This window comes from Aythya ferina (assembly GCF_964211825.1).
Source record: "Aythya ferina genome assembly, chromosome: 2".
Lineage (NCBI taxonomy): Eukaryota > Metazoa > Chordata > Aves > Anseriformes > Anatidae > Aythya > Aythya ferina.
Window position 1 is genome coordinate 38,440,210 of NC_140297.1, and position 25,780 is coordinate 38,465,989.

A 25,780-nucleotide genomic window follows, 5' to 3' on the forward strand; every position below is an offset into this window, starting at 1 on the left:
ATTGTTATACTGGCCTGTGTGGGAGGGAATGTTTTCTAAATAATCAGGTGACCCACTCCTCAATGAAATTATTCAGGTCAGTTGTTTTAAAATCCGGTTATGAACAAGACAGGGAATAGAGCATACAAACTGCACTCAGTGTACCTGAGCAAGAACACTGCCGCTTTCAGAGCTCTTGCATTCGTCTCACTCATGACTATGGAGCACTTGAAGCAGCCATGCCCCTGCTATGAAACAGGGTGTGCAACAAGAAGGTCTGCAGTTCGAATTTTTTTTTAAGCTGTTGCTTAAACCTGCTGCCTGATAATCTCAAACATCGACTTTATTTGCCTTATAAGAAATTTTGAGTTTTCTTTTTGTATTCACCCCTCACAATTTTGCAGGTGTTTGTTAAGGAAGGAATCTGCTGCTACCTTTTTGCAAGCCTTCAGTATTTAAACTTTCCACTAAAACAAGTCCATAAGACTGATCCTTCTTTCTGTGTTTTTGCAGGTTGTTCCTATATCTACATCTAGTATGTGAACCATGAGTGCTTCTCACTTTTTTTTGGTGTCTTAACTCAGATCTCCTTCAGTTTAAACTAGTCTTACAATTCTCCACTCACTGTGAGGCATGACTGGCCCTAAGAAGTTTGTATCCAGATACTTCTCCTCTGTCTTCCTTTTCTGTCTCCTTCGGTCTCTCAGCTGTTATTAAATTCCTATTAGGCTGGGGATATAGCATTTTTCCCACTTAGGCAAGCCAACAACAACACCTGTACTTATTTCCCAATCCAAGCTGTCATGCTGATAATGATAAAGAATCACTTTCCCTACACTTTTGAAAGGACATCCTTGCCTAGCTTTCCCTGCCATTGTTTGCTCTAAGGTAAGATGTTTTCTAAAAAAAAATCTTCTGCTTTCCCCATGTAAAAATGTAGCCTGAGGAAGAAGGGCCTTTTTTAAGTTGATGATAAGGGAGTAAAGAGAAAGAAGGAATATAGGGGCATACTTTGAGCAGGGAAGCCCCCTTGAGATGGGGTAAGAAGTGATGCACAGCTGTGGGCAGTGCTGCCAGTTACAGGATGGTGTCCTTCTTTAATGCAGATGTAGAAGGGCAGCAACATCCAACAGCTGGTCTTGCAAGGCTGTTTATTTTGTAATGCGAATAACACAATCTGAAGCTTCTTGGGGAAAATTATTTGCCCCAGATTTTTACCCCAGAATTGTGCATGCTTATATAGTTCTGCATACCCACAGAAGCAAGGTTTTTTTTTTTTTTTTTTTTTTTTTCTTCTGTTCTATTGCCCTGTGATAAACATGCAGGCCATACAACACATCTGATTTGTTTCAGCTCCTATGGCACATCTGGTTCAAGGAGGAGTTAAGGCTGTAAACATGCTGTTTGTGGTTGCATGGAATCCTGTCGGAAAAGGAGGTTTTTTTTTTTGTTTTTTGTTTTTTTTTTTTTGTTCCACAGACTGTATATTGCTTTAGCATATTGTGTGGGTAAGCAAGGGACCTGGAAAGAGAGCCCTGCCTTCATCTGCCATGGCAGCTGCCAGTCTGCAACTAAGGAAAAAACCTGCATGCACTACATGGTGGGGTGGCACCAGAACACACACTGTTATGGAACCTCTTTTGCTGTGGACAGGCAAGGAGACTTTTGTGTTATGCTGTATCTTGTATTATGCTGTATCTCTGTTGGAGACCATGGTACATTTCTGGTCAAGAACATCTTCTACAGCATCCTGGTAGTACAGTGTAGCCTTCTGGGGTGTCCCTCTAGCACACCCTGTAACAGAGCCCACTCCTCCAGGATAGCTACTGTGACTTTCCTGATGCTCCCATCCTTCTCTGTCGTCATCCACTTTTTCTCTTCCTGCTTCCCTCTGGGACACATATCCTCTCTGCCCCCTCTACCCCAGCACCCCAGGGACTACTTGCCTGCTGGTGGCTTTGCTCCAGACAGCACAATCTCTCTGATGAAAGTGAGCTGTTCCAGAAAACCTATAAGGCTCACAGCATGAACGGTGATGATAAAAGGTAGGTGACGACAGATACGCACCGTATTTACTGCCTAATAGTAAACTGTGGTGCACATACCCGAGTGCTTGCATGTAAGAGGAGAGATGTCATTTGGGCAGGCTGACCCAGAGCAGGAAGGGCGCCTGGGCCAGTCCAGTGCAAAACAATGCGGCGGGGAGTGATGGGGGGGCTGCCAGTAGCTGAGCGGTCGGGAAGGCTCCCGTATGAACCTAAAAGCAAACAAATGCACTGCCAAGTAGTGCTGCTCCTGTTCCAAGGAGGATCACTTATTGCAGTTTGAATTATTAGCTCATTTGTTGTAGTAAAAGACTGTGTGGACGCAAGGCACTGTGAGGAGACCAAACTAAAATTACATCTGTGTGCAAAAAAGGCCTGGGAGTGTATTTATATCCCTGCTTTGCCATGGGACTCTTATTCAAAGCACAATATAAATCATTATGTAAAAATAAAAAAAAAACCTTTGGTCTCTGCAATGTACCTGACATAAAAACACACAGTCGATGTTAAGCAGAATTGCTAATACTTGATGCTCAAGTAGATTTTCAGCAGTATGTTATTTACTGTTAATGTATGGGGCATTCGCTTTGGCAACTGGACTAAGCAGCAGTGTTTGGTGTTTTCCAAGCACACAACCAGAGTACTGAGTCAGAAAATCACTGAAACTGTATCACTGGTTCAGGGAAACCTTCTCTTCCTCCTCCACTTGCTTCACTGTTTTATCTTAAATAAATAAATAAGCACGATAATTTACTTTCAAACCTAGACATTTCTTTCTGCATCATCTGCCCAGTTCAAAGTAGCAATGCAAAGTGCAGCTCTAGAAATCCTCTACCGTAGGGCAGGGAGACTGCAATGGCACTTAACCTTTGTATGTGTTCTTCGGGCATCTGACTGCCCCCAAGCCATGGCCCTCCTGGAATAGGGGGCCTCTTTGGTTTCATTTCAGGCTTCAAAAATGCTCACTGGAGACTCCAGTATATCTGCATAAATCTTGTCACTTAAATATAGATTAATGAGAACCAGCAGGGAGTAAAAATACTCTACTTTTTATGGTAAAAACCATAAAGCATGGTAAATGCTTAACTTCAGTTTTATAGCAAAAGCTGTCCTGCCATCCCCACCCAGCACTCAGTTCTCTCTTTTTTAGGCATTTGGCTTTATTCACAGCTTAAATTTTATTCCTAGTAAGCACTATTATTTCCCCATACTTCCCTAAGCACATACAAAATACTCTATTTTCATACACTGCCAGCGAAGTCCTACTCAGCAGTGAGTTCTACTGACAACTTCCCAACTAATTGTCTTTTTGTCTGGGCTGCATTTAGAAAGAGACTTCATTACTGAAATCAAGCCCAATTTCTTGATCTCCAAAGAAATTGAAAGTTTGTTGATAGGGTTATGCCAGATGATGAGAAAAAGAAACAGAAAAGGGCATAAGGTATTTCCTACGTAGTCTAACCGGTCCTAAAGTCAAGGTGACATATACTGGTAGTAGCTTAACTTCTAACAGTATAAACCTCTTGAACCCACGTAACATTGAGATCCTTAATACCTGTATCACCTTTGAGGATGCTACTAAGGATTTAACAGAAATACTTTGGTCACTCAGGCCATGGTAAAAGACTGCTTTCAGCCCACCCACGGGGACACAAAATGCACTGACTCAAACCTCTGAGCAGGTGATGTGTGACTACACAGGCTGGACCTCATCTGAGGCAGATAACCTCATCTAGGCCAGGAGAAGGAAAAACAAAGGTAATGGAAAAGAAACAGCTATAATAACCATCTGCAAGCCCACATGGCCTCCACTTCAGCACCCATAAAACTTAAAAGGATAAAAGAAAAGGAAATTGCTTTCAAAATTGAAAAGACAATTTTATAAATATTTCTTCATATGCTTTTATAGGGTGTTGGACTTGTTGCCCTATTTCTGATATTAGGAGTGCTGCATATATTAGCTTTTAGCGTGAAGGGGAATATATTCCGGGAAAGTGGCATTTTCCTTCTACCCTGCATATGCACACATTAGTTTAAAAGTGAGTTTTATTTTTATTTTTAGTCTTAAGCTTAATCTTACTGCAATGGGCTCTTGGCTCTTCAGCTGTCCCCAAGGTGCCAGTGGCACCATCCTGCACGTCAGTTCAGCTTGCACTGCCTGGACTACAGCAAGTCTGGATCCCAGAACAAACGATCAAAACAAATGATCCCATTTACAGTATGAGAAGAAAGTCAGTGGTGTCCACAGAGGCTTCCCTGGACTGAGCTTAGGTTATGCCCTTTTGCAACCAGCACAGCTGTTGGCTATCAATAGCTTTATACCCAATACAAGTTAGTATAGCCTTGCTGTCTTTTCCTTAAATTGTGATGTCAAATTACACATCTGTGCCCCTCCTAAGGCTTGTTGCCCTCCCAGCATGGCATGAAAGCTCCATTCTTTTAAATCAAGCCCAAAGCCCGGTGCAGCCTGGTGCAGCACTGGGAGCAGCCCAGAGGTGCCATGGCTGGGACCTGCTCAATAAACCCATGGGTGCTGAGACAAAGGCCATGGACAACAATGATTTTAAATGTGGTATGAAAGACTGCCTTGTTACCTAAGGATTATCTTCTTAAAGAACTGAATGGGGCTAAAAGGAGAATTTTTCAGCCACCTAAGAGCCACTTGTGCTTTTGAAACAAAACTGAGGTTTGCAAACTTTTAGTCATTTTAGAATCACTGTGCCGAAATTGAATCTCATGTTAAAAGCTAAATTACACCAGGTGGAAGTTGTCCCTCCTCTAGGAATGGAGAACAACTGCATACATGTCATGTACAAGTTTCAGCTGTAGACTCCTCTGTAGCCTAGACAAGAGCTTTGCATAAATTCAGAGCTCCCCAGTTATGATGGCTTTATCAAGAGACTTATTAGTGATCATTTAAAATTATCTTGCTTAGAAGGGGACTGCTATGTGCAAAGCCTATCTTTCCTATGTAGTATGTGACTAATAATGGTTTATTTATTATTATTTTTTAATGTTTCTACATTAGTGCAAAGAATAGTGTTAGCATAATTCTAGTGTAAAAGAAAACCAGCTGTATCCATTATAAGTGCATTACTGCCAGGAACTGTAAATATGTTTATGCCTGATAGCCTTTTGACTCAATAATATCCTGCTATCTCTGTTGGGCAGGCAAGTTTTTAAACCAAGAAAAGACAGGTTATGATTTTCATAACCAAACTGTGTTTCTTTTTGAAGTATGTTATCTATATTCAAATATTAAGAAGGTCATTAAAAAAATCTACTTGTGATTTTAAAGGAGAACAATTGAAATGTCATCTTCAAAGTGGTGGCAAGAAGGTACGATGTGCACTAAGAACAAGTTATTCCTCCCAGATATACACATACGCAGACAAACCCTGCCATATCATACCATACAAACAATTTTAATTGTGTAGTTACAGTCAATAACCACTCCTAGTCAGAACATTTCTGCATAAAGAAAATTGTGATACACTTATAAAAACAGCCAGCTGTAACAAAATAACTGGTGTTTTCATAGCAATAAACTCATAAAAAAGAAATACACCTTTATACAGAAAATTTATACAGCTGTAGCTTTAAAATTGATTGTAAACCAAAGGAAGACACATTGCAAACATCAATTATTTTCACATTAATTGCATAAGTTTCTAAGGTGATCTATTAGTTTTATTTACCTAAGCTTATTTGCATGATAGTAAAAATTGCATACAACAATAAGAGTGAAGCTTATAGTATGAATTGCTTGGATAACATAGAGCACTTTTTATAGGCAACTGTGTAAAGCACATTTTCTCTATTTAAAACTTTTAAGACACTTTGTTTTACTGCCCATCAAAATACATTTATAAATAGAAAAAAAAATCAGTATGATAACAAGAGAAGCAATATTACATTTAACGGAAACTTCCAAAAAAATTAATTACAACATGATGCTGCAGGATCTACAAATAAATAATGAGGACTAAATTGTGTTTCACATTTTCTTTTTCATTTTCTTTAAAACCATGTAACAATGAGAATGGAAAAAAAAACAGTGACCTTTATTTCCAAAAGAAAACAAATCTGAATTACGGCAGTGCCATATAATACAAGGCATTTGTTGGCATATGTTATCTTTAAACTGCATTCCACAGTCTATAGTTCTTTTGTAACATACAATAGAACAAGAGTAACAAACTCTTTTTATTTTATTTTTTTTAAATAAATGTGAGTTTCCAAAGATCAAGTGTGGAGTGCTACAGTAATAATTAAAAAAAAAAAAAAAAAGGAACAACAACAACAACAAAAAAAAAACAGTAAATCACAAAAGTTGTAATGCTTGTCTGAAGGCTCCAGAATCAAAATCACTGGTATCATGCTTATTGGGTACACTCACAGTGTATCCAGTGAACACAAATTAATATCAAACAATCCTCAACGCTTCATCTGTTGCTGCGAAGCAGTTTGTAAAACAGAGTAAAACATCTAGTGCAGTCTGCATTATCCTTTTTTCAACTTTTGTGCAAGTTTTGGAAGATTCATTGGCCAAACAATGTATAATAAAGGTTTTTGACAGAACGCAAGATGGAACTTTCATTTCATTAGTAAATACCAGTGGCACTGTTGAAAGAAAATAATACTTTTAGATCAGTCTTTCAATTCAGCATTAATTTCTGTGTTCCCTTCTACCGATAACTCTTCTTCTAGTTTAACCGGAAAAAGCGTGTTTGCATTTTTATCTTGGATGCTGTCTTCTAAATCCTTGAGCAACTCTTCCTCCTTGTATTCTGCAACATCCACCTCTAACCCAGAATTGTCCTTCAGCTTCCCGTGGTGCTTGAGATAATATCGCTGGTTCTGAAAGAACTTGATGATGGTGTGCTTGGGCAGGTCAAGCTGAGCGGAGAGAGTCTGGATTGCTTCTTCATCTGGATACAGGCCCACGTCTTGAATGAAACTCTGTAGGATCCCTAGGGCTTCAACAGAAATCTTTGTTCGCGGCCGGGGTTTCTGACGATTTTCATCCTCAGATTCAGCTGGTGATGCTACTGTCGGTTGCCTTGGGGGTAGTCTGGGACCTGGTTGCTGTTGCTGCTGCTGCTGCTGCTGCTGTTGTTGCTGTTGCTGCTGCTGCTGCTGCAAGACAAAGCACAGCATTTTTTGTACATGCATTCCTGCCCGTATTTTGTGTTACGAAGAAAATCCATGGGAAAAAAAATGCAGAGCTATAAGTAATCGCTCAGTAACTTTAAGCGAAACAAAAAAAAGGCTCATTATCAATGGTAGTAACGTGACCCTGAATTAAAATAATTAGTAAGCCTCGCATACCTTCCACACATCTGCACATGTGTGAGCAGGGACTGGGGATAAAGGGCTGGCAAGATGCGGGCAGAGTGGTGGAGCACTCTGAGTTGGTCCAGCTGAAACACCGATGACGTGACATCAGCGGCAGTTCAGCCGACAGTTCAATGAATGTGCTCCATGAGTCAAGTGCAGACAAGACAAAATGCTAAGTAGATGACATAGCGTAGGATTAACTTGACCAGCTTAGCCAGAACTGTAGCAAGGGCAAAGTGAGAAAAGTGCCAGATGAGGGCAAACACACAGGAGCTCTGCCAGCAGCAGCAGCTGCTGCCCAAAAGCAAGGACTGAAAATCTCTAGCAATGGCTAGACAGAACGGACCGGGGGGATCGGGGAGAGGGAAAGCATTTTAGCTAAGTGTGGAATATCCCACTACCGATCTGTGCTGAGCAGCCACTGAAGCCTCCCCAAACTTGCAAACGTTACTGCAGACTGCGTTAGCTGGAAGGGTCTAACATCATGCTGCCAAACCCTGCCTCCACAAGGACAAAGAGATCAGGAGGTAGCAACTCCTTGTTTCCCAGTCTGGCTCTGACCCATCTTGCCTGTGGCCACGGAGAGGGTGTCTTGTCTGTGTTCAAGGATCCCAGCATATAAACGGGGAACAAACATATTTACCTACTGCAGTGTTTGTGCTGGGGATTATTTAGTTAATATTTATAAAGCACTAAGATGCAAAGCTCTAAATAAGTTGCACTATTATTATTAGAAGGGAACATGCTGCATTCCAAAAACTCAAGCAATAAAAATGAGCCAGTATGCACATCAGAAGAATAAGATAAAGCAAATCATGATGTAAATAATTAACAAGAGCTTAAAATGAAGTTTTGCAAGCATGGATTCAGAAACATTCTTAAAAGGTGAGGCACTGAGCCCTAGGGACAGAGATGTTTTTCTCCTCCACTGCTGGAGTACAGCACATTATAAGATCATGTTTAAAATCAAAAGTAAATTTATCAGCTACTGTTTTTGTTGACAATTCTCTTGCTTCACAGCACAGGAAGCACTGGTTAGTAAGATATTTTGGATCAGCAAATTTCTTGTCATATGGTACAAACCACCAGTTATTATTAAAAAACAACAGCAGCAAAACAAGCAGCTGCTATCACTACATTTCATTTCCCTTTGCGAGTCTCCCCTTGACAGTTTTTTGTGTGTCAGAAGTGGTTCCCAAGCTTTTGGTTGCAATCTACTTGCAGACCTTAAGAAGCACAAAATATTGTAGGGATTGGATGAATTTAATTTCTGTCCATTTTGCAGTGCCACTTATGGTTGTGAAGACTTCATGTAGGTCTCATCACCCACTTCAGCAGCCCCTGCTTGAAGCGATCCTGTTATTGTAAAATCTGATGCAAATGCCCATGGAATTAGGGCTCTTGCCTCATCCCTATTCACATCCTTTCATGTTTTATGCTCTGTGAGCAGTCCCATTGAAGGTTTCAAACCCACAGAGATTCAAGACTACTCCCAGCACATTAAAATCTTACAAGACTGGAGGCTTTGTATATACAGTTTGAAAACTCGTGTCTTAACTACACAATTTTGCATCTCCAACAATTACAGTGTAGAAGAGCACAGACAAAACTCAGGCCCAGTCTCCCAATCCACTCTTACAAGTCATATTAAGAGATTACAGTGCAACTGCTTAGGTGAATAATATTTGTGAGATCAAACACAAAACTTTTATCAACAAGGCAAGAAAATCTAAGTAAATGGCATAGTGGCAAAATGTTTATACCGTGCATAAGCTTTTCCTTTTATCCCCTTAAGAAGTGATTTTATTAAAAACAATGTACGTTTTCAAACAAGTGCTGTTTTCTTACTTAATATAGATCTTTCTCTCTCTTTTTGCTATATCAAACAGCAACTTTCCAGTCTTTCACAATTATTTTAGTAGTTGATATCCTAAGGGATTGACTTATTCAGTTTGCTTTATCTTTAATATACACTTGTGTTGTTTCTGGCTGCGAGATAACTCTATCCTCCCTAGCTCTGTAAATATTTTCCTGTATAGGTAATACAAATCGTGCACCATGTCTCAGCTGAGGTTGGGAACTGAAAAGCAGGGGTAATATCTGCCCTGTAAGAGGGAGCACTTAAAGGCTGACCTCAGGTCTTCAGTGAGAAGGGATTAAAGAGTCTCTAGCTCAGAGAGCTGCAGATCTGGCCTGTGATATTTAGCAAACTGGCCAGCTGTGCTCCCTGGCTGAGGGGCCACCAGGCTCGTGTGCGTGATGCCTGGGAGAGCCAAGGGACCAGCACCTCCAAGCCAGGTGGCGTGGGTCCTGCAAGCCCTCTGTTCTCTCCCTGGCACATTTGCCCTTGTGCCAGCTCACCTGCGGAGCAGCACCCAGCCAAGGTCCAGCGGTCAGCAGGCCTGGTAAGAAAGCGCCTCTATGCTCTCCTTTCCCAAGGGTGGTGGGAGAGGGGCTCTAAAGGAAAAACAAACAAACATTGACTCATCCCGGTCTCGGCTGGGGATCAAATGGGACGAGGAATCATGTCCCCTTCCCTCACTCCTACCTGGGGTGGGACATCACTGCTGAGGGGTTGAGCTTAGCTTTCCAACAGCAGCATGTTATCACCTCCTCCCACTCTGCTGGCAATGCACAGCTAGTGCCCAACACATCTGTCTTTTGGTCCTGATGCCTGTCTGATGCCAGGCAGCTCATGCGAACAGCTTGTACTGCCCCACGCACATGTGCCTGAGCTGCCCTCTCCATGCAAACTTGAAAAAACCCAAACCAGAAGAAAAACACAGGGGGTCACCCACTCATCTTTTAATTCAGGTGGCGGAGGGCAGTGTGCTGTTATCTCTTACCAGGAGACCTGTAGTTAGTCTGGCGGGGAGGAAAGAAACACTAATTTCCTTTGCTATGTTTAAAGCTTTATTTACTTAGTGCTCTGCTGGATTGGCCAAGGTAAACTAACCTGAATCTGGTCTGCTGGCACATGGATAATGTGGGAAGGCCTGTCACCATGGTGATGAACTGCATTGCTTTCTTGTTCGTAAATGGCATCGCGTTCAGGCTGAGGAAGACTGAGGAACCTTCGGATCATGGAGAGATTCTCCCAGAGGGTCCTGTTCTCTGGTGAGGGATCTTCTTTCCAACGTAACAGCTCGCAGAGCCACCCCTTGAAGATAACACCAGCAAAATGTTAGTATTTCCTCACCTCATGAGGAGCAAATGAGGGTGAAACGTGGACTTCAGCAGCACTGCATTCTCTCACCTCCTTGGCAAGACGTGGCTTTCACTGTAAATGCTGGATGTGAACCAAACGTCAGCACACCAAGAGACCACCACCTTATTGCTCAGACCCTTGCAAGACACAAGCACATTTTCCTTGGTCCTGTACCCCAGTGCTCTTTGTTCAACAAACCCATTGACCAAGGCAGAATCCCCTATATCCTCCCCTACAAACCGATACCAGTACGTGATACTCTCTCTGCTGCCTGTTTTATTTTATGCAAGCCTACACCCATCTGAGAGCATCAATACCACATTTCAGTAGCTGGTAGATCAGCTGCTGTGCAGTTTCTAAATGCTGGTACTACTCCTCCAAACAGGAAAGTACTTCAGTTACCTGCTTTGACTGCAGAGCTGCCTGATGGAAATCAGAATGATAGCAAAGCTCCCTAATGTCTTTTTAAAAGAGAGGAATCCTTTTATGGGATGCAGGAAAGTAAAATTCGTGCAAATGCTCTGGGAAGCACAGTGTGCATTGGCAACAATTTTTTGGTATATTAAAATTTAGAAACAAAATATTGCACGCATGCAACATGCTTATTTCTTCCTTTTAGCATCAAGGATCTGTTTTCAAAACTAGGTCCATGCAATTTTATTTCTTAATGCTGTGGGAAAGATAATATGACATTTTATTGAATCAACAAATAATATAAATGTACAGAAGCTTTTAGATCCTTTTTATATGTCCTGGTATTTGAAAAATGGTTTATCCAGACCAGTTTACTACTAGATACAATAGATACATAGATACATAGATACAGAATAGATACATTATTTTTTTGAAGACATTCATATCTTTAGCTAGCAGTTAATAAATGCAGTGTAAAAATATTGCCATGATAGGAAGAGGTGAAAGTAAACAAATAAACTTAATGCATTCATATTGTATACAAAAATATTTGGTGAGGTGTGTATAAAGATTTCAAGTGTATGCTCTTGGAGGAAAACTGAACAAATGACACAGGAGAAAAAGCAGAAATAACCCAACTGACAAATGTTGGTGAGATGCTGGTAGCAGAGCTGAGAAGGCAAAAATTTAAGCAGGGCCCAGACCCACTGTGTGCTCATCAGGTGTGCTGAGATGTAGGTGAGCAGTGGCAGCAGAGAGGCCCCCTGCACCCTGGAGGTGGGGCACACCCCACTTTTTGGCCACACAGATGCTGGGTGTTGCCCCAGGGCTTAAAAAGTGAATTGGGAAATGTAGCCAAATGCCATCCTACAGATGTACACATAATGTACAGCTTGTCTCAGTTCGAGCTCTATGGCATGTTTCTAAAACAGTAGCAAGGGCATGTATGTTCTCCCTCCCCATCATGAGGAGCCCTGGGATGCGTCAGCAGGTCGATGCACAAACTCTCCCTGCCCCTAACAAAATCCATATGCTGCTTGTGGTTCTCTGCTTGCCTTGCTTCTGTGGGGTCAAGTGCAGGACTGTGCTCAACAGCAGTACTAGCTTTCTGCAGCAAGTTAAGATGTGAAATCAGAAAGCATAGGTGGTTTGTTGGGATGGAGGGGAGAAGATGAAGAGAACCAAATTGAGATCTTTTAATTGAAATGAAAATTTAATTAAAAAGAAACAGGCCCACCCTGAAGCTGAAAAAAATGTCCTAACCGAAGGACAATTGGAGTCTGCACTGCTTCATATTGAAACTGTTGATCCTGTTTCTAATGGTGGTGAAAGAGAAAGGTGAACTTCAAAAGCATTTAGGTGAAAAGTTTTTTTTTTTTTTTTATATATATATATATATAAATATATATTAAAATACAAGATAGACAACATTTCCCCTTCCATGACAGCTCTTTAAGGTATACTCACAGACCTAACAAGAAATTGCACCATGCACTTAGAAGCTGCACGTTTTGTCTACTGGCAATGGGAATTTCAGATGCTCTTTTGAAAAGGCAGTTGTAACTCTTATTAAATGCCCCATAGTAAAAATAATTCCTAAGCAATCAAAGTTTATGCTGATTAAACATATTTCACAACAACACTTGTTAACTAAGAAATTCCTTCTCCCCATATTGCCTTTTCTGTGTTTCTACAGTTGATAGATGTCTTTAGCCTTACAAATTACTGTTAACTAGCATTGCACTTTCAGTACTATGCTATTAGTATTTGCACTGAAATCTCACTTCTAATTTTTTATGTAAAAATGATTTAATGAGTTGTAAGATGAAGCATGTCTCTGCTAGCCTTTCAGAGAAACACTGATTTTGAGATACTGAAATCAGTTGCTTCTGACACTGTGTATAGAGTATACTGCTACTCTAATTAAATGTCTCTTTTCCACTCTGTTCTTCACGCTCTTAAGTAAACAGTTATTCTGATAAAATATATGATAGACAACATGGAAATGACCAACTGAAATCTTCTAAAACTACAAGGACAGAAGCAATTTTGGGTCTTTGTTTATTTTGAAAATATTTGTAAAAGTTGACCTTACAGAAATTCTCAGAAGAGTCAGTGAGTGGGCAGTAACAGAGACTGTAGGGGTTTATTTAGTTAGTAGGACTTTATACCACCGTGTTCAGAAAACCAACCAACCAACCAAAACCCGTAAGTATTTAATTTAATTTCAGTGCAGACTTCTGTTTGAACATAAAGCTTATTCAGAAAAGTCAGCTAGATGAGAATGTATGAAATGTTTTTGTAAATTTGAGAAAAAATAATGATATAGACTCGTCTAATGGGGATTTTAAGTTATGCAAAATTTGTAGGTTTTGCTTCTATTTGATCTAAAGAAGTATGAAGTGCTATTGTTAACATAGTTTAATTTACTAGTGAATTTAACAAGGCTGATTTTTCTCCTCTTGTACGCACCTACATCTAGAGCAATTTCTGTATAGTTCATACAATTTATTCTGAAGGAGAGCTCACACCACTGCTTTTTCATGCTTTTATAATCTTATAAGAAGTGGACTGGACCCTAAAATAATAAGGAAGTATCTATAACTCAAATTTGATGACAGCCAGTTTCTACAGCACATACAGCACATCATTAAAAAACAGCCTTAAAATAATTAGACAGATATATCTATGCAGCAAGGCAAACCCCCCAAAACTCTGCAATGACATTGGGAAAAACCTTGATTTTAAAACAGAGTAAATTTGCCAGGCAACATTACACTGAATATAAAGAGAGTACAAAGCAAAATATAAACATTAGCCACATGTAAATATGTTTGCAGAACTTTCAGGATGTTACTACTTTTCAAACTGACAAAGTTTAATTTGACACCTTCTGTTCTAAAACCTTTGTTTCTATTCAAAATCACGCCTTTAGCTGCTATCAATCACTATGCTCTCCCTATTACTTAAAATACTGGCATGGGCCCTGGATAAGCTGAAAATGCCATGCAGATGAATTCTGAGATAATATGTTCAAACCTGTTATATACAACACAAATCCTGTAAAGTTATGTATTGTAAACCTACATTTATTGGGAACTAAAAGTCTTAAATCCATCTGCTACAAAGAAAATACTGTTATGCACTTTCAAGTAACCAAGTACCATCTGCAAAGGTCTTGCTACAGTAAGCAAGAAAATGGTGAAAAAAAAAAAAAGATGCTAAACCTAAGATATTTAAAATAAATAAGGGTCTTCTGCCTGGTTTTCTTGTAGGGATTTAGTAAAGAAACATTAAAGAAACATAAGATATTAAAGGAAAAAAACCTGTGAAAGCTCTACTGCCAAACTATTGCAAGAAAAGCGCAAAGAGGATAACTGCCAAACATTAGAGTCTGCAAGACCCATGAGCACGCTTATTTTAAAGAAAGCATACGTGCATTTTATTTACGTATCCAAATGCTATTTTATTCAGACTGAATTGAGCTGTATTTAAAGTCCTGCTCTGTCACACACAGCGTCTAAAAAAAAACTATTCTTGCATTCCAGTATCCTTCTTATTATATGAAAAAAAAAAAAAAAAAAAGGAAATCTACACTTATGGTGTAAATACCAATTCTAACTAGATCAAAGAGGGTAGCATTACCAGCATGAAAGATGCTCTCTGGGCAAAGCTTCCATCCAAATCAGCAATAAACAAGTCCGGGAAGAAAGGGCTTCAAGGTGGAGCAACGGAATTCTTTTGTTTGGTGAATTTGCTATAGTGATGATAATTTGCCAAATGATTATTTATTTTTTTTCTTCAGAATAACTAACAAGGAATCAAACATTTTTAAAAGGAGCTGTAATTTGAATCCATGAAGGCAAAACATTTTACAGTATCAGTGCTAAGATGCGAACAGCTTTTCTTTGGTATAGCATATCGGAGATTATTTTGTATCAGTCTCTGGGGCATATAGCATAATAAAAATATATAGTGTTAGAAGAAATCAGTCTAAATAAGGAGGTATTTGATACAAACATTTTAGCAAAAAGTGTGAATTGCATTTCAGCTTCTACTGTGAACAAAGACTAAGTACATAATCCATTAAACAGTACTTTGAACTAAAAAAATTGAGTATTGTAGACTAAACTAAAGTAGGCATTTTGAATGAGCACATTTTCAGCAACTAACTATAAAGCTAGCAATTTATCATTCAGCAAATAATTTTCTACTTTTAAAAGAATCTGTAAGTGTTACTTATGCTAATGAAGACTGTTTTTAATCTGCCCACAAACATGCTAATAGAGGGCAATTTTTTTTATTTACAATGCTGAAGGCACTCCAGTTTATAGAGCACAGATATGAAATTACACTTGGTAAAATGGGCTCTTAATTGTCTGAGCAACCCAAATCCTTCACCTTTAACACAAAAGCTTATAGACAAAACAAAGGAAAAGAACTCATGAACTAAACTTTAAATATTGACTTTTTCCCTTCAAAAGCTGTCCAACTTGCTTTACAAATCTCATTTTTGTTCCAAATGGCTGTGTTTGTCGTAGATATTTCCATTTCTTTTCAAAACTGAATCCACACATAAAAGAGAAGAAAAAAGGCCGATACCACCACTACAATACATGCATATAGTCTTAGGCCTCAGTATTAAACTTGTAAGCTGCTCATTGTACAGAAAGGTTGCTTTTGGAAAAGTCATAATACTTCCAATGAGATACATTATGGTAGCATAGGAGTACTGAAAGCATTTTAAATTATTTACTAGGTTAAAAGGGTGAAATGGTACTTTAAATACATCAAATTTCATCATCTGGGCCATTTTTTGGTGGCAAAGTGGTATTGATCTTTCCAAATGCTTAAAATTAACTATTTCCAGAAGGTCATTATTTGATTAAAGGCATTAAAGTTGAGGGCAAGAAATGATGCACTTTGTCTTCCTTCCCATTCAAATAATCATGTAATTTAATCAGAACTATCCCTTCATGTCCTGTAATAAAAATGTTTGTCTTAAGATATTGTTCTTTACCTAACATATTAACCTTTAAATGTTATGAAGTTCTTAAGAATAATCTCTGCTTAGAGAAGATTCTTCCATAATGCAATGAAAGGATCACCAGCATTTAAATTGATAAGGCCAAATTTCCTACACATTGATTGGAAAACGCATTAAACCCTTCAACTGAGATTTCTCAGAGTGTTGAACAGGATCGAAAATTCAGGGAGTTCAGAATACATAAGCTTCTGTATATGGCATCATGAAGGAAAACAAACAAATGTTGCTTCAGCACAAAACAAATCCAACAAATAAGTAGCAATGGACTCTGTTTTAGTTTACAGTGGGAATGCAGTTTGCATTACGTTTGTATTATCCAGAAAACTACATCAGGCAACCCCCACTGCAGTGGAAGAAGACAGCATTTAATTCAAAATTCATCTTTGGGCTGAGATTACTGTAATTTGACTTCTTTCTGGGTGAAATACTTGTGGGTTCAGACATGGGTACAAGCCCAGATGATCAGAGTGCTCCTTTTAAGCCTTAAATATTCTTCAGGAATTCCCTGACTTCAGGAGAATTTATTCTGACTGCAGGTTTGTATTTTTCCTAAACTACATAAATTGTCGTGGTTATCTCCTATCAAAGTTGAATAGACCTATATGTTTCCCAGAAGAGCTGAAGTCTGTTAAAAGAATGGCCACTGCATATCTTCATAAAATGTTAAGGAAAATTAATAATCTGTCAGATTCAGTAGTTTTTGATACTGAACAACGCATTTGTTAGTGAAAAGCTTTTCATTTTAGCTTATATTTTCAAGTACTTTTAAGAACTGACTTATGTGAGGCACATACTTTCAAGTAAATTTGAAAGCTGCCATCAATGTTCAATAGCTTGGGATTTCCCTATTTTGCTCACAAAACTGTGTATCTGTAATTCAAGAAGCAAAAGCTGGTGTTCAGTCTGATCCAGAGGATGAGCAGAGCTGCTAGAACATGAATGCGTCTTCTTGAGATGTGGTGTAAAGTGAAAACAAATGTTCCCAGAAAGATGTTTGCTTTATTATTTTATTCACACTAATCAGTCCTAAATTTCAGGCTCTGCTTTTTAGCATTCCACTAAATCAGAGAAAGTTTGAAACCTGAAGCTGTCCTTTATCTCCAGCTATTTCTGGTTTATCTGTTCTACTGGCTTTCATTACTAGAACATTGAAAGGGGAAGCCAGATGTGAATTTTAAGTAAATCTGTATCTGCCATTGTAATAGATGAGATTTAGTAAAACAAACAAACTGAAAACCCCACAACCTCATAGGGCTTTTCAGAAGAAAGGTAAACTTCACTAGCAGGAAAAACTTCCTTTGAAGAAACAGATTATGCCGTTAAATTTCTTATCCAACCTATTATTCAGCTGCACCATCTGTCTGCATGTTACCTACACCTCTTCTCTGGGTTAGGAAAAAAAAAAATGACCAAGCTGCCAGCAGTGGTGCTGACAGCATTTCACTGCATTTTTCTGGGTGGGAAAAGATCCCTGATGATCTTTTTCCCTCTGCCTTTTTTCCCTGTATAGCTGCAGCACTTACAAATTAAATATGTATTTCTACTCTTGTAAACAACCAAACAAAACAAACAAACAAATAAAAACCACACACACACACACACACAAAAAAAAAAGGAAACTTGCTAAAGCAACCTGTAAAATTCAATGATAGGCATGAAATGAGTACAGCAACAAAACGACCCAGGAAACTGCTGCCCTGCTCCTGCAGTCTAGTCTGTCATATCAGACCTCTCTCTACTTGGAGCCCTGGTGTGTGGCTGGGAGCCAGTGCTACAGAAAAACTTGTCGGATTAAGGGCTGAAGCTGTATCAAAATCGGTATGCACGGTCCCCGGGTGCGAATACTTGAGACGTACCACCAGTGCCTGGGAAGAAAAAAAACAGAACGCTCCTAACCCGTTAACTCTAAAACTGGCTGAAAACATAAATATCATTACTTTTTAGTCGAGTACAGAGGGAATTAATAAACTAAATTAAGGGCTTCTCCCAGGCTTGGTTTCTCTGCTCTCAGCCTCCTCCACCTCTCCGTTTCCTTGTTTAAATGTATCTTTTCTACAGTATTGCCTTCAATTGCCTAGCAATGATAGGCACAAGCCCTAATCAAAAACATAATATGCATTCCTTTGAAAATCTTTCTTACATAAAATGCAACTACATTCATATGTAAAAAGAAGGGAAAAAGTAATAGATGCAAAAAACAGTGGGTGAAGCTTTATTCTGCCTTCCTCTCCTCCATATCCTTCCTTTTTCACACACACGATTCAGTTGGCATTGTAACCACGAGATATGCAGGACAAAAAATATACTTAAAAAAAATCTAAACAAGAAAAAATATCTGCTAATTATTAAATAAGTCAGTCTTAGTCTGGTACATTACTTTTTATGGCATAGGCACATAAAATGGGTCAGTGGGTTTCACAGAGGGTGACTGGTAATATATGGCCCTTTATCTTTCATTTAAGTAGGGAGAACTACTGATTTCACTGCAATGCCAATGCTTCCCCTGAAAGTAAATACAACCCTAAATCCAACCATGACCCTTAATAGCCCACATTTATTTATTCTTAAACGTGCAATCAATTTTCATATGGCAGCTATAGCTACAGCTTAGTTAGAGAAGGGTCTTTAACAGAAAGAGCTTGGCAGTTTTAAAAATCTTTTTTAGTACTATCAATTTACAAGTGAACTGGAAATGTTTATTATTATGTTGCTTATGGAGATTTAACATTTGCTTTGGGGGAAAGATCTCTAGTAAAAAGGCCATAGGTCCAAAGTGTCACTTCCGCAATTACTTGTACATGTGCACCTCATGTCATTAGATTTATTTTTTTTTAAAAGATTATAATTTCCCAGAGGGAGTAATTTAAATCTGTGGCTCCTTGTCATATGCCTTTTTTCTTTCCAGAATTCATTTTGGATCACAGGAAGATCCACCTCGTGCTGAGGAATCACAGACTTGTAGATATTCGGACTTAACTGTGAATTCAGCTCAGCTGACAAGATGCTCCAACAAGTGACATCAGTCCAAAACCCACACGGCTCAAACACGCTCTCAGACATCTCAGGCATTTTTATGGCCTAACTAAATGCTTTCCTGTGTATTTGAATTAGACTTTTAAATAAGCTGAGAAGATTTCTTTTAACATTTCTCATACGATTCAGCTGGATCCTGCAGGTCCTGGTTCCGTGGTGAACAACATGTAATTTTTTGATCGTGCCAAAGGTGAAGGGGTCTTAAAGAAACTGAAACCAAACTTTTCCCTAACTTCCCTCCACACTTTGTAATTACATCAGAAAATTAAGAATGCCCATTTCCTCCACACATTTTAAAAAAAGTTTAAAATTCACACTTGTGAAAGACGGAAACCTCCCAAGCGAATGAGAAAGAAGCCATCAGAAACACATACATCACCCATGGAAAAATAAAAGCAGTGAAGCCATCAGAAAGCTAAAATCCCCCGAACTGCAGTGTGCTTGCTTGGGGCATCGACTTACAAGAATAGGAAAGCTGAACTAAAAGGGGAAGCTGGAGAGGAGGTTTTTCCCCCCTGGCTGGCTGTGGCTGGGAACCCACACAAGGGCATTTTCAGGTAGCTTGCCCTCATGCTGGGGACAACCGTGGCCACGAGGGAAATGCTCCTAGAAAGAGAGCAGCTCTTAGTGTTAGGTGTTTCCTCACCAGCCAAGAAAAGTAGCAGCCAAGTGGAACATTTGCAGGCAGCAGAAGGGGCTGGGAAGAGCAGCATGGCTCTGCGGCAGCTCCTGCCCCTTGAGCAGGCGCCAGGGGAGCAGGCACCCTCCTGCCTGCCCTGGCCCCTTCCCCTGGCTGGGGAAGATCGATCCTTTAGTAAGACTCCCTCCTCATAAGAATATGAAATGATATATAAGAATAGGAAATGATTTCTTAGACATGAAGCAAACTGGCTTCCCCAAAGCAAAAATAAAAAGCAGCTCCTTTAGGCCCTCCATAGCTTTTTTTTTTTTTTTCTTCTAATAATCATTTTTATATAAACATTGGAAAGTTCCTGTATGAGTATGCATGCTACATAGACTAGAGATGCTAAGCACCTGGCTCAGCAAAATACCCTCACTTGCCCTAACACTAGTCATCTAAGCACACCCACAGATACTCGTACAAAGCTTGTTCACGTGAGGTCCAAAACTTGAGGGAATTCTGCTGCAGGCCCCTCAGTCCAACACCTTTACTTTAAAAAGGTTCTGAAAACTCTTTTGTTTCTTGAATGCCATCCTGTATTGTAAGGGAACTTGACAGCCACACAGGAATAAAAGTAAGATGACCATGGAATAATGTGGATTCTGATATAATCTGGCAGATTGGGAATTAGATAAATATTTGCAAATTGGATTTTTTTTTCCAACTTAGCAAGCTGTGCACTTGCCCTAGTCTTTTCATTACATGACAGCAGTTTGGGCTAATCTGTAACCAAAACCTTGGAGTTTGACTTAGAGGTTAAATTTGAGGAAAATGAAAAACAGACACAATAAGAAATCATCAGAAACAGTGAAATTAAAAAGTATCTGCAACAAAACGGTCTCCTTTCTCAGCTTGCACCTAACAAGCCTGTAACATTCTTTCAGGTGTTGAATGCTTTGAATTACCCAGCTTAACGTCACAAATCTACTATTCCTTACCCCAGGAATAGTAGGGTGTTTCTTAGTATTTCTTAGCCCAGCTGAAGTGAATTCACCAGAATTTTAATTGGTCACTCCTTCAGCAAATTGCTTCTCTGACTGCTGCTGCATGTTTGCGTTTGCAGAAGATGCCTTTATTCTTTGCAGCAGCGTATTTTGTAGCCCTCGGTTTCTCAGGATGAAATTTACCCTGCCGCATCCTGTTTAGTTATGCATTTTGCTCTCTTTTGTTTTCTGCACTGTTTACTTGGTGCCCTGCTTCCCCCAGTGCCGGGAACCAAGGGCTCCTCAGCCTCTTCCTCAGCTCTGGCACTACAGCTTTGTTTTCATTTCAGTATGCCATTAACTCCTGTACAGCTCACTCAGACTTTTCTTCTTCCTTTTTTTTTTTTTTTTTTTTTTTTTTTTTTTAAATACCTTAGTTTCATGTTAAAAACCCAATATACTGAGACCTCAGAAGCCCCTACATATCACTAACCTGCATTGGCAATGAAGAAGGGGTGGGAAATACACATTGGGTGAGATGCCCTACACACAGTTCCGACATGCAGAGAGCAGCAGTGGGACAGGAGAGAGGGGCAGATGGAGCACAAGGTGATGGTGAGCATGTAGACAAGGTGGGAAGAAGTCAAGGAAAGGCTAAGAGGAGAGGTATAGCTACAGGGATTAGTGAAGGTGATGAGAGGAAAGCAAAACAGAAGGTGAGGATACAGAAAGCAGGAAGAGAGATTAAGAAAATCCATCCTGCCAGAAACAGCACCTCTTGTCAGGCAGACAGCAGGTGCTGCCTGAGGAGGAGCTGATTCACGCATCTGGATTGTAGGAATCGAAACACCTCTACCTAGGAAAGAGAAATTGAAAACAAAAGACTCAAAGGAGGTGGGAGAGGGTGCCACACTTTCTTTCTCTTGGCAATCCAGTGCTTCCAGACTGCATTGCTATTTTCAAATAGCTTTGCAAGAAATGAGAGATGGATTTCTGGACCCTTGCGAGCATCCTGACAGTTCACGCTTAGCTTTCTCGCTTCCTCTCCTCCTCTGCCTTACCCTGGACTTATTTTGGAATCATCAGCAGCCACGGCACCTCTGGGGCTCCTACTGCACGTACAGAGGTTACCTGCTCACGTAGGGTCCACAGGGACCCCGGGGATATGTCCCAGAGGTGGTGGTGCCGTGAAGCACTGGCGGCTGGCAGCACACCTGCATTGCCCTGCTGCAGCTCAGCACTGGGGCCAGGCTGTGCGGGCACAGCTTGGGGCATGTGCTCTGCCTGCACCAGGCTGGGGGGTTATCATGTAGCGAGATTTTCCTCTGCAAATCAGGCCATCTGTGGCATTCAAACACTACCCTATGTGCTTTTTTTTCAACTATCTTTGAACACCGAGTCTTCCTTGCACGTTTCATGCACTTTTGATATTGCCACCTCATCGCAAGTCAGTGGCAATGGCTAAAGCGGTTGCTTACTGAAGCCACTTCTTTTAAGCCTCCCTTGGAAGCCTTATTACAGATTAGATTTGAGAAATTTCTCTCAGCTGTGTGGCACCACTCATCTCACCTGACAATACCTGCAGCATCATTTGGGGAATCTGCTCAGTTGCACAACACACACATTTTTTTCCTTGCTGTAAGAAATGTTTTAGACACTTTTAATTAAAACTTTCAATCAAAACTGCTTTTTTTTTTTCTTTGTGTAAGAAAACTAGCCAACAGTGATCTACTAAAGAGTAGATGGTTTTACAAAGCCTAACTAAGTATTGAAGGCTGTTTAACTAGCTGAGAAATTGAACTGAAAAAAATGGATTTCTAAAAAAAATGTATCAATTTATAGACAACATTTTGACTCCTAAAACCCAATTGTAACCTGTTTTCATAGGAAATACTGGAGTGTTTTCATTAAAAAAATCAATTCTTCATTTGCCGAAATTCTCAACACTTTGATAATTCTTTAAAAAACAGTATCTTCTCCCCAAAGGAGGAGGAAAAAGAAAGAGATAGCACAGGGACAAAATTCATGGAGAAAAACTTTGGCAGAAAATTTTATTTCTGCTAAATTCAGGTGGCGGCAAAGGCTCAATTTTTTGGTTAGAAGATCTTCTTGAAGCGAGGTGTTTGCTGGCATGTTATTTTGAAAAACAGCACAGTAGGATGACTTCTTTAATAAGTGGGCATAAAACAGAGATTAGAAAGTCTCAGAGTGAGAGGCAACCCCCCCGTGTGATATCGGATTTCTTTGCCAAAGCAAGGAAGGTTTTTAATAAAGGTCATGGAGAAATAATCTCCAAAGAAAGCAGTGTCTCTCCCCCCCCCCATATGTTTACCCGTTTATTTCGCTCCTTTGCAGCGAAAGGCAGACCTCAACACACACACACGCACAAAAGGAAACAACAACCAAAGAGGAGAGAAAAAAAAAAAAAAAAAAAAGAGCCTGAAATTTTAGTTACACCACATGTGGTTTTCATTTGTGAAAAATGAACAAGCTGTTTGTGGTTAAACTGTCTAATCTGCTGTTATCAATCTAGCGCTGCATTCAAGATTTACAGGATACATCAGCTTCTGTGCCACATTAGCTGTAAAAGGGAGAGGGGGTGGGAGGAAAAAGGAGGAGGAGAGAGTTTATCCTGAGGAATAATATTTCCAATGCAGCCACACTCACACTACATCTGGTTGTGCTGGTAGCGGCAGTTAAATTGAAATATTTCACAGCGTGTGTCAGAAACATGCAGAATGGTAATTATGACAGATCTGATTAAGCCTGAGTGCCACTCGCTCCCCGGCCAGCTCCGGTTGTGCAGGTGTGACCTTGTGCGTGCCTGCGTGTGTAAATAAAATTAATTACAAGCGAGAGGGCGAAGGCTCCGGTGACATCACAAAGCGGAGAAACTCCCAAGGGGGAGACCTAATGGAATATTTTCCCTCAGTCTAATAATACAGTTCATATTGACTTGAGGTAATTAGTGGGATCATTAAAGCAGTTTTCCCGGCGTATTTGGCTGCCTGATCAGATTAGTGAAAATGTTCTTCAGAACAAGCCCTGTGTGGTCTGCCAGGGAAGGAGGAAATAAAAAGCAACAAAGCATATTTTGGAATGATAAGCAGCGCTGGACTTCTCGCAGGGCGCGTTGCAGGGCTGCTCTCGGGAGCCTGGCTGCCCTGCTCTCTCGATCGTCTCGATGCTTTCATCCCGGCCGCATGTGCTCCCGCTTTGCAGGATCCAGGATTTTGGTTTAATTTTTGCTCCTCTGTCTCTTAAAACTACGCTGTCCATATCCCTCACTGCTTCAAAATCAGGTAAAAGCCCAGAAGAAGTGGTAGCCTTAGAATAACCACCTTAAGATAACTGGGGAAGGAAGGAGAACAAATACATGATCGGCTCCCCCCGCCTCTCCCCAAAAAGCTGATAGGCCACGGTTAAAAGGATTGAAGGCACTGGATTGAGAATTAGTAACGTTTTCATTTCCTAATGAGCTTACCCCAGAAAAAAAAAGGGGGAAAAAAGAAATTAAAAAGAAAAAAAAAAAAGAAAAAAGTTTCACTCTAATATAAAGTCTTCCACGGTAGCAGAACACAGAGCCCTAATCAAGAAATGGACCATTTGTTTAAAAACAGTCTATTGAGCATGCTCTACCTTGCAAATGGAATATGCCAAGCTCTGTCACAGATGGCAAGCTTTGACAGTTCCCATCCGTAGCGTCGATACTCGACAGTTCAGCACAAGATCAGTGACATTCTGTCTCATTAGAGCCACGCTAATTATCACAGCTAGTTTCAGGGGAAACCATGTGTTGCAATGGTCAATTTGAAGGAGTCTGTGCATCAACAAACTGGTAATAAGGATCAGACACCTTATTATATGACAGCATGCTGCCTATGATCTGATTTACTGAATCAGAGGTACTGAGGCAACACTGAAGCCTGATGGGTTATGGAATCGTGTGTACACAATGCATGTCTGAAATGTGCTTTAAAAAGAAAAGGGAATTATACAGAAATGGTACATTATTTTTTTTTTAAATTGGGAAGCTATAATAAGGACATCTTTCATTTGTCATTAAGACATGAAGAGATGTTCAAGATATTGTTAGCTGGTTTTATCTTTAATCAAATCAAATAAGATAAATAATTCAAAATGAAAACTGTAAAATTATGGATTATGCTACATTATAATTCATTCCATACTCTGATTTTTCAGTTGCAATAACATGTACCAAACATTCCTTATGTTGTGCCGTCTTGCTTCCTTAACAGAATTTTATATTTTGTAAAAAGCTTTCCCTACTTGGCTCTCTTTTGTCATTTGTACATTTGACAACTTAAACTTGCAGCTCTCATCGCTTCTCCCCCCTACCGTGCTCCTTCCACTGGACAAAACCACCCAAGCAAGAGTCATGAATGCTGCTCCTGGCCACCTGTGAGATGGGACTGCATCCTGCCCAGTGCTCAGCAGCCCCAACCTCGAAGAGATGCGCTGCAGGATGAGACCGTGAAAGCATTAAGCATTAACTCCCGAGTAATGCCAGGCAGGTGTGCACTGCATTCCTCTGGGAAATCTCTCCTTAGGGCTCAAATATGCGGCGCTTCTGGAAACTGCTACCAGCTCCTCAACCCACCTCTCTGGGAGCCTCTTGCAAGAGCTGTTTGACCCCACGTGTAGAGTACACTTGGGAAGCACACTCTTCAATCCGTGTGTCAACAAACCCAACCTTTGCCTTACGTGCTGAAAGGGCTGCCCGGCCCCCAGGAGCAGCTTGAAGTGGTCAGTATTGTCCTCTTACGAGTGAAGTATTTTCCATACTGAACCTTTTTCTTTGGCTTCAACTCTATCAGGGTTTTAATGCTTTTTTTCCCCTCCACACAGATTTCCATGGGCAATTGCACACTGATATGAACTGCCTCAGAGATTTTCAGGCTTACACTCTTCAACATATCGCTGTTGATTCAAAAAAGTTGCTGTCTACTTTTTACAAGTGGGAACCCAGGACTCGCTGAAGACAACCTGCTTAACCAAGGTCATGTCCATAAAACAGGGATGGCCAGGACTGCTGCCAGACCTTCTCAGGTTCTGCCTGGAGTAAGCAATAAGCCAGCTAACTGGACC

General features: G+C 40.1%; 1 protein-coding gene across 11 annotated transcripts in view; it reads right to left on the bottom strand.

Moving 5' to 3' along the window:
* Positions 1–5,428: 5,428 nt before the first annotated feature.
* The window catches only part of SATB1 (SATB homeobox 1), a 93,436-nt gene continuing 73,084 nt past the window's right edge, over positions 5,429–25,780 (bottom strand). For 8 of the 11 annotated variants that reach the window (XM_084509917.1, XM_084509925.1, XM_084509922.1 and 5 more), the window contains 3 exons: positions 10,321–10,524; positions 9,726–9,821; positions 5,429–7,163 (listed from right to left, as the gene is read on the bottom strand). In XM_084509917.1, the coding sequence (XP_084366043.1) occupies positions 6,675–7,163; positions 9,726–9,821; positions 10,321–10,524 (789 nt within the window). In that variant the 3' untranslated portion in view covers positions 5,429–6,674. The remainder of the gene's footprint in view (positions 7,164–9,725; positions 9,822–10,320; positions 10,525–25,780) is intronic. The other 3 variants (XM_084509926.1, XM_084509918.1, XM_084509927.1) reach the window with 3 other exon arrangements.